The sequence below is a fragment of the Diadema setosum genome, chromosome 13 (genome assembly GCF_964275005.1).
Source record: "Diadema setosum chromosome 13, eeDiaSeto1, whole genome shotgun sequence".
Lineage (NCBI taxonomy): Eukaryota > Metazoa > Echinodermata > Echinoidea > Diadematoida > Diadematidae > Diadema > Diadema setosum.
The window spans coordinates 15,670,709-15,680,733 of record NC_092697.1 but is presented as its reverse complement, the minus strand read 5'-3'; the positions used below and the strand labels follow the sequence as shown (position 1 = coordinate 15,680,733).

At 40.3% G+C, this 10,025-nt stretch overlaps 1 protein-coding gene across 1 annotated transcript; it reads left to right on the top strand.

Moving 5' to 3' along the window:
- The first annotated feature begins 1,525 nt into the window (after positions 1 to 1,525).
- LOC140237268 (G-protein coupled receptor GRL101-like) lies at positions 1,526 to 4,158 on the top strand. Its single transcript, XM_072317211.1, has 3 exons — positions 1,526 to 1,591; positions 1,870 to 1,941; positions 3,024 to 4,158. Exons 1-3 carry the CDS (start codon positions 1,572 to 1,574, stop codon positions 4,156 to 4,158), a joined length of 1,227 nt encoding a protein of 408 aa, XP_072173312.1. The 5' UTR covers positions 1,526 to 1,571.
- Positions 4,159 to 10,025: the final 5,867 nt, after the last annotated feature.

Sequence of the window (10,025 nt, the reverse complement as noted above, 5' to 3'; positions counted from 1 at the left end):
AAGGTTAAAAACAATGCTGGCGCCATCTTTTGCAGAAGAAAAAGTTTATCTAACAATGTCGAATATGTATTCCCTCAAGCAAGAATTCCGTAATTCAAGTACGGCATTACTACACTTGAATAAAGCGTAATCAAAGCAGAAGGAAGATAATATTTCATTCTATTCATTATACCTATGTTACGTGCTAATATTGTTTATATGACACTTCCATGATAACTTATTATCAACACAAACACCTAAGAATTTAATAGACGAAACCTCTTTTAGGGGAGTAGTGTCAAATATAACATTACGTGGTAATCTATCTAAGGAATTACTGAAAAACATATACTTTGTCTTCTCAAAATTCAGTGGCAATTTATTTGCATAATTAACAATATTCATTATGAGACATTCTTTAATTCATAATTCACTGTACTAATTAAAGTATTAGGGTCAGGGTGGGAATAAAAGAGATTGGAATCATCCGCAAATAATATAAAAGAGAGTTTATCTGAAGATCTATAAAAATCATTAATGTAAACTATAAATAACAATGAGCCTAACAAACCTCCTTGCGGAACGCCACATTCGATTTTCTTCATAGAAGAATCAAAACCGTTCACATGTACATATTGAAATCTGTCAGATAAATAACTCGTGAACCGTTGCAAGGCTTTTCCGCGAATACCATAATGGGGTAACTTAGAAAGAAGTATACCGTGATTAATCGTATCAAAAGCCTTTGAAAAGTCCAGGAAGATGCCTATTGTATGCGAAAATGTATCAAGTGCATGTGTAATCTTTTCCACAAAGGAAAGTAAAGCGTGGGTGGTGTTGTGATTTTCTCTGAATCCAAATTGAAAATTCGTAAATATATTACTCATATTAAAAGATTTTACAGTTCGGATATATACTATTCTTTCCAAAATTTTAGAATTGAAGTTAATAACGATATTGGTCTGTAATTATTGACGTCATTCTTCTCCCCTTTCTTATGTATAGATATAACTTTGGCAGTCTTCATCTGATTTGGTACAAGCCCAGTCATAAGTGATAAATTATAAATAATATCAATAACTTCTGCATTATTCGTTATCAATAACTTCTTCATTATACGCGTCTATACGCGTTAGACTGGCACCGCCAAGATCAAGGGACCAGTTTTGACCAATCGCAGGCTTCAAAACTCATAAGCCGAAAACCGAGTTGGCCAGACTCTCTTTATATATATACACGGCACTGACTACATCTATCTTTCCATCCCCATTCCAGGAGTCTGTACAACAACAGTCTGAAGGGAGTCAAGTCAGATACTTTTAAGTGTCTCACTGCAGTCGAAGAATTGTGAGTATCGCTGACGAGTAAAAAAAAACAAACCAAAAACCAAAAACCAAACTCTATACGTTTTGATCTACCGAAGACAACTATAATCATAGCAATGAACCACTTTGCAGTGTTTAACGATATTTGCTTCTGGTAAAATCGCGTTTCCTCATACGCGTTATTAACAAGTGCATTCTTTTGCATCCTCTTTCAGAAACCTCAGCTTCAACCCAATATCACTCATCGAGGTTGGAGCATTTGATAACATGACGAATCTGCAAATATTGTAAGTAATTTGACCTTTAACAAGGATGTTATGACTCCATCTTTTTGCTTCATATTTTTCCTGCATCAATGTTGCAATGATTATCGCAAGAATTTGTATGTATAATGTTGTGTTTTCTCACTTCCAGTTTCATACCTTTTTCATATCGGTGTGAAATTTATACTCAAATGAAAAAGTAGGCCTACCTGTGGTATGCATCAATATTGTGATCTTGTTTAATGTATTAAGAATGATTTTAAGGACTTATCTTCCTTGTTTGATTTTGGTTTTCTCCTCAGACATCTTGTCGGATTGGAGTTAGATGACGTGACGTATGAAACATTCAGTGGTCTGCATGCATTAACCACTTTGTAAGTATGGTTCTTCCCCCACCCCCTCTCTTTCTTTTTCTCTCCGTCTTTTTCTTTCGCCATCTCTAGATATCCTGAGTGTGTGTGTGTGTGTGTGTGTGTGTGAATTTGGTTATGCGTCATAAACCCGCATTTGAGGACTACCCCCAAATCATTGTCGCGGACACCCCCCCCCCCCAAAAAAAAAAATATATATATATATATATACATACCGTGTTTTGTGCCTTCAATACCTGACTATGGAATTTAACCCGTTGCCTTAAAAAAGCAATAGACAAAAACGAAGAAACACCACCTTGTAATATTTTGTAATGGAGCCACTGTAGCTCCTTGCCTTGTTAGCAAATTTATTAGCTTATAAAATCATTTATAGAACATGAGAAAAGAGATTGGATAAATTCGCAGTTTTTACGATTTGACCTAAATTCACTGTGATGTTTACTAAGATAACTTTCCTCGTATCCATTCTAAGCCGATAGTTACTACTTGTTGCTCCTGCTACATATATTATCAAAAAGCGTAGTCATGTCAATCAAGTTAAGAAACATACGTTGCTCTAATAACAATTTAAAGGCAACTTGCATTTTGTACTTTGGTCGGAGATGTCGGAGAAGCAAGTAGTTCGCCACTGATCCAATACCAAGTAACTATTTTGTGACGGCACTCTCGATGATAAAAGAGACATGAAACTGCAATAACACTCTCATATTATGTTCAAAATAATGTGGAGAGCAACGGAACAAAAATATCATCGCATCGAAATTTAGTGTGTACACAATGATCAGTTCTTCTTTTAAAATGGTATAGTTTTTTTATCTGTAGTTTCTTGTTTACTCTTAAGGCCTGAAAACCTTATTCAAAATAATGTGGAAAGCAACGGGACAAAAATATCATCGCATCGAATATACACAATGATCAGTTCTTCTTTTACAATGGTATAGGTTTTTTGTCTCTGTTAGTTTCTTGTTTACTCTTAAGGTCTGAAGACCTATGAGCTAATTGTGTCTGTATGCCATTATGAAATAATGTGGCGCTTTTACTATAAAATCTTTACTAAAGGTAATCGTACTGATCATCTGTAGGTCAACAGACGATTACCGTCTCTGCTGCATCTTTTCCAACATCTCTCGGTGCTCGGTGATCCAACCGACCCCGTTGGACTCCTGTTCGAGACTCATGCCACACGACGTTCTGAGAATCGCCATGTGGATCATCGGGTTCGGCGCCCTCGTCGGCAATAGCATGGTGATCATCTTCCGGTTCCGCTATGACATGTCCCACCGCGGGGGCGTCCAGAGGCTCTTCATAACCAACCTTGCCATCGCCGACTTCCTCATGGGCGTCTACATGGTCGTCATCGCTTCCGTCGACGTCTACTACGGAGAGCACTATTTTCTCGTCGCCCCATGGTGGCGCGAGTCGAACGTCTGTCGTCTGGCGGGATTCATCGCTGTCTTGTCGAGCGAGAGTACAGTATTCCTCCTCGCCCTCATATCGTTGGATCGATTCATCAGCATTTCATATCCCTTCGGAACGGCGAAGTTGGGGTCGACGTCCGGAAGAGTCAGTCTAGCCATTGTTTGGCTACTTTCCTTCGCTCTCAGCTTTGTACCAATCATAGTCGGTGTTTACAATACAGATTTCTACGGGTTTTCGGATGTATGCGTCGGGTTGCCATTCAACACCAAGTCCAAACGAGAGGGTTTCATCCATTATTATCCGGTCCAAAATGTATATACCTTCGTTGAAGTAAATGTTGAAGGGAAGGAGCCATATTGGGAGTACTCTATCGCCCTCTTCCTTGGGATCAACTTCGCCGTGTTCATTCTAATCTTCATCTGCTACGTCATCATTTTCGTCCGGGTCAAGAGGTCGTCAAAGATTGTGGGCGCCGAGAGCATGAAGCGCGAGCGCACGCTGACATTCAGAATGGCGCTGATCATCGCTACGGACTTCTGCTGCTGGATGCCCGTCATCATCATGGGGCTCATGTCCCAGATCGGAGCCGTGGACCTGCCCGCCTCCCTCCACGCCTGGGCCGTTGCCTTCTTGCTGCCCATCAACTCGACGGTGAACCCCTATCTCTACACGTTTGTGGCAATGTGTGGTCGCAACAAAGCCAACGGCAACAGCGGAAGATCTGTTACCAACGTGGCGAAGGTGTCAACCATCTCGAAAAGTGTTCAACTTACTCCTATCGCTAGAAATGGAGAATAAAGACCCCTCCTCCCCCCCCCCCCCCGACATTCACATTATCGCGTCGGCAAGGTGAAGTCGCCGTGACGATCGACTTTAGAACGATGATAACCAAATAATGCTGTAGACCCTGGTGATGCTTATGGCTCCCCTTTGAAATATCTAATCTCGATAAGCACTCAAATACATTTTGACGAATCTTTGACGATTTTGACCAACAATATGAAATCCCCTCGCCCATTGCAGACAAGGGCCATGTTACAAAGATTATTAAATAACAATTATTGTTACTGGCATCCAAGATGGAACATACACTCTGACTCTCATCCTTCATGATATCGCACATGGCGCCCTATAATCTACACTATTGTGATCATTATTATCAACAATGTTCGATGTTCGACATAGTTTTGGCAAAATTTTCACGTTGACAAGATGTGTTAAGATACAGCTGATTGCAGCAAATCAAACATAGACAATTCAAGTATAATATATCATACATTTAAAAAACAGTCGTGTACAATCATATAATACACTGTAGAGATTGCCTTTCTGGAAAAAAAAAGTGTACTTTAAATAGAACAAGCGAAAAGTATGACTTCTTATTGAGATTTTTTAGTAGTTTACGAAGACACGGGTAATATGTAATAGCTACAGGGCATACTCATATTCTTAGTAGATCGCATTGCGCTGATTATTGTACATGATTAGCTTATCCCCTCGCAGTCTTTTTACAGATGAAAGAAAACTTTACAGATGCCGAGGTCAAGCAAACATTATAGCTAGTGATGTATGTAATGTGCTAAGCATCCACGTAGACTTGTTCTTTGGTATACACATAGTGTGTAGGTTCCTTTGTACACGTGTGTAATGTCTGGTTACCGAACGTCGCTCAAATTATCGTATTCAATTTTTGTCATCTGCTCCTCTCGGACCGTCATTTGGGCCTATTATTGATGTGAAATTTCATTGGTAAACGATATTTTTATTTTTCGTCATATATTGAGCAGAACATGCATTTTAACGAAATTTGCGATGGAGAATTGCACTTTAAAAAAAAATTGTCATGTCATTTACGTCAAGTAAATCACTGCTTTGCTCATGCTTCATGTTACACAGTAAGTCTGGTTAGCGTATGACATGCGTCAATGTGTGATAATGTGTCAGGTTGTAGTACGTCTTGAAGACTGGGCGTTGAAGGGGATGAAACCAGGATTCAGTGTAAACCGGCATGACATTAGCTGCTTCGATATCAAGTATTAAAGCGAGAACTCGGGCCTGTAGGCTGTCCATTACAACTCAAATTCTATTGGTAATAATTATTCACGTATAGTAGCTATGTTAGGGAAAATTCATAAACAGTTTACTTATTGTAACAATAAAACAAAAGTCATTACCTCGTGTGAAAGTTTGTTCTTTTAATAATGAACATGTCACGTATTTTGTGGGATATGAATACACAACAGGATACTATTCTTAAAAAGTCATTCACATATTTTCATCACTCCCCATTGTCCATCGGTGACATTGGAAACCTATAACTGGACAGTAACTATGCAAGAAGAGAAAATCATAGGAGTTCTTTCAATCACGATAACCATCCATAGAGTGTAGATAATAATAACCTCTCCTATGATATCATTGCTTTTCCCCAAGGGTCTTTGCAACTATACAAAGACCCTCAGCCAACAGTAATAGGTATAACCATTTTCGAGATATGCATGCAAGAGGGACGTATTCAGTTCAAATATCTTGGTCCGTTAGATGCGTTGACTGAGACTGGTCTTATTGAGGGCGTTATTCGTGACCACCACGGTTGGGGGTGGAGGACGATGTTGCATGGATGTGGAGTGAGAAAGAGAAAAACGTGAATCTCTAGGAGAATGAAGGAAAGGGAGACTGGATGGCTTTATACATGCTGAATAGCGGACGGCGTGCATGGCCTCTTCAGAGGATTCACAGGCCAGTTTTAACCATGGGACCGGCAGCCTGACTTCCGCTCCGATGGACTGCGCAATGCGTAGGGCATCAGACCGCTGCACGACTGCTAATTTATTCAGAACCCTCTTCAAATTGGTATCAAAATTACAGAAGAAAAATCCTTTGTTCCTTACCTGTTTTGTTAATCAATGCCTGGATGAAAAAGTCTCCAAAATTTTCATTCTTATGTGAAAGTTAGAATATTATTGAAGACACACACGGCCTACCATAATCTATTTTAAGATTGTCTTGATTTTTTTTTTTGTGAAACAGCCCCCCCCCCCCCCCCACGGCCCCAGTATGACCAAGGAGTTCCTTGGTAAGACGTGTGTAGGTTGATTGCTGACATGACGTTGGGTATAGTAAACGGGATGGATAAGAATGGAGACTGAGGGCCGAGTGTATTACTAGAGAGACAGTTGATGACGTCACTGCTTGCAGGAACCTGGAGGAACACAATACAAACAAAATATGATATCAGGGGTTCATAATCTCGTGGAAAACGAATAAAAGCGACGACGACAACGGGGAGTAAACAGTGGTTGGGGAGGAAGATCGGATTTTGTTGGACTATCACAACTTGAATAAGATCACAATAGCCACCTGCTGTTCTTCGCGTAGGGCCTATTGTTTAATTATATCGAAGTGAATATCGTATGAATGCGATCAGGCCTTATGTCATTACAAAAATCGAGTGGTGGATCCAGGCGGGGCGCATCCCCTTTATTTATTTTTTGTAAAAAAAAAGGGGGAAGGGGGACGTGCGCCCGCTTAAATTTTCTTACGGAATTCCTGGATCCGCCCCGGAAATATCCTTGAATCATGTTTTGAGTCGGTGGGGTTGAATTGAACGACAAGTTGCACTCATCATCCAGTGGCTGGTCATGTGAAGCATTGAAGAGCATTAACTCTTTCATTATCGTTAGGAAAGTGGCGGTCCCAAAAGGGTGAAATAAGAAAAAATGTTCGACAGTCATTGAGTGAAAGTAAGACCAAGATTACATGTAATGATTCTGATGTTTTTAGGACCGAATTGAGTATTTAAGCCTTTGCAGCAATCCTTAATTGTCTTGTCGTGATTTCTAAAGTTTATTTTGCTGTTGCATGCGTTCAGGACTGGTTATCTTTCTTTGCCAAAGTTCACAGACAACGACGGACAGGTCGTTCTCTAGCTGTTCTAATAGTAGCTGTCCGAAACCGTAACAAACACTATGGAAAACTGATTTGGAACTTTGAAGCAATAAGAACCAAGTGAGTATAAAGAAAAATTCCAATTCAAAGAACATGAGTGTATGCAATTAAGGGGGGGGGGAATCGGGAGGGTCGTACGACCCCCCCCCCAAAAAAAAAAAAAAAAATTCAAAAGGTCCACTTTTGTAAAAGACAATTTTTGTTTTTCGAGGACTTTTTACCCTGGGGTCTATGTACTTTAGGAAGGTGTAGGTTAGCTAGTCAGCAACTTTTTTTAAATGCACTTATGCAGTTTTCAACTTACCGATTAACGAACTTGTAAGTGACCAACACAGGTTTTATCACCAATTTTAACATAAGTGTTTTTTTTTTTTTAAGTATGCTGAAAAAGTCAGTTTTGTATGCACCAAATGGCCCCATTTTAAGATATAAGATTCAAAAACCCCCTACCGTGGTGGGGGGACACCCCCTCCCACACCCTCACCCCACTCGGTCGCTCCGCTCCCTAGGGCTCGGTCGCTTCGCTCCCTCGCAAAAGTAAAGGTCCAAAAATTGTGATTACGACCCCCGCCCCCCGAAAAAAATCCTGGATACACCCCTGAAGAATTTATTATATGGTAGTTTCTTCCTCCTCTTCCTCCCCCCCCCCTTCTTCCTCCTCCTCCTTAGTTCCTCATTACTCGGACACACACACACACAAAAAAGAAAATGAGGCATTCACTTATCAATAATCATCTCACAAAGATGGGCATACATTAAACACCCCACCATTATTAATTACTGCAAAAAAAAAAAGCATATCAGCAAAAAGGCACGATTTTTAACTTTAATGCTGCAAAATGATTATGTTTTTATTAAAAACAGACTGACAGCGAGGTCCATACCGAATGAAAAAAACAAAAAAAACAATGTACACTATTGTACAGTAGTGTCACATCATCCGTGTACATGTAAAAAGAGGTCCGCCACGAGAAAAGTGCCATTTTACGGAAGCAAACGCAGAGGGCGTTATTTCGCTATCTAGCGTTTGCTTTGCACAAGGTCCTCGACGTACTTTCGTGAATAGGGATTTGTCCGCCGTCGCGTAGGGAACCTGACGCTATTTACACGAAACGGGCGTCACGCATTACCAGCTGGGCAGGCTAGCTATGTGCATAGAAAGCAACGCAACGATACGCATGTGTGGGACTGCGCGACTGGCGATGGTTGAGACTCTGGCCTGTGCTCCGGTCGCGCTAAAAAGAGAGCCGATCTCCGCCCAAGAAAACTACCGCATAATAGGCCTTCTACGTTTATTGAATGACACTATGGACAGTTTTGAATGGCATATATGAGATCGAGATTGATATATATGCAGATAGTAAACAACCCTACGACCGCGACCGACGACCAGCCAACGCACAACGCGACGAGACGTTGAAAGGGCCTACCGGTACCTACACTTACACGTCGTAGCCGTCACCTCGCCGACCCTGTAAGCTCCGTGGTAAGCCATTACATTGCAGCTAACGTTAGTATGTACAGTAGAATCACACACAGCAACAAAGAATTACTTTACCTACAATGTAAGCCAGTGATGATATTGGTTTGGTTGAAAGTCCTGAACTACCTCTCTGAAAAAAAGTGCTAACGTACATTGCAATTGGTAGTTTTTAATAGGAATATATTAAACTCCATCCCTTCACTCGAGAAGGAACAACTCTTTTTAGTTTTTACCTTCAATGCTGATCATTTATAGCCATATAGGTTTATAGCATAGCCCGATATACAACTAGGTCATTGTCATATAGGTAGGTCTACGTCATTACATTATTGCATATTCCCACTCATCGTCACTGACATCCATAGTGTTTACATCAATTGGGCGATGGTATTGTTTTTCATCTTGGAGTCTCTGAGTGCATTTTTGTTTGTTTTTGTCGGAACACTAGTATACTTGCCAACATTTTCATTTGAGAAAGCGGTAGAATCCAGGATGCCTATGCGAGCAGTGCTAGCTTGAATTCTAATGAAATTTTTCAAATGCGGTAGAGTTGGCAAGTATGCACTAGGGGTTGGGGTAACTGTACATTGTATACACAGCCCAGTCGCTGTAGGTAGCTGTATTTGCACAGCGAACTAACACTAAACTGCTAAAGCGTCTGGTCAGGCTAGGGATTGGGGGTGCACCGGGTGTTCCTTTAATCATAAAATGATCAATCACAGACACTACAGTGTAGAATATTTCTATGTTGCTTGTAAATATTTTTCTGAGAAAAACAATAATAGAATCTATTGTCCATTGAGTTGACCATGTCACAAGAGTGGAGATTTCCCATACGGCAGCATGGCTCTTCTTAGATTAACAGATACTGTTAGAACATGTTATTTCCTTAAGTTAGAGATATTTTTTTTTTCAAATGAGAGGTTTTGCAGACATTTTGCGAGATGTTGCTTTTGCAATTTGACATCAATACTGTCGTACATGTGATGTAATGTAAGCGCACTAATGCCTGTCCATTTGCCTGCTGTTACATTTGGGGGCCGGGGGCCAGCACTAAACAGTATAAAATGTGCAAAATTCACAAAAATTAAACCCTCATGAAAACAAGCATGGTTTTACAGTACATGATGTAGCCCTTCCATACAAGAAAACTTTTCCAATGAGTATTCAAGTTTTTAATATTACCCACCATACTTTTGCTGCCATGTCACACACTCAGTAGGGAAAAGGATAA

What these genes read in the sequence shown, in the direction of transcription:
- LOC140237268 (XM_072317211.1), top strand. Translation starts at nt 1,572, where the DNA reads ATGACGAATCTGCAAATATT. An exon ending in ATGACGAATCTGCAAATATT is followed by an intron (nt 1,592 to 1,869) that starts GTAAGTAATTTG and finishes TTTTCTCCTCAG; the next exon opens with ACATCTTGTCGGATTGGAGT. An exon ending in CTGCATGCATTAACCACTTT is followed by an intron (nt 1,942 to 3,023) that starts GTAAGTATGGTT and finishes GATCATCTGTAG; the next exon opens with GTCAACAGACGATTACCGTC.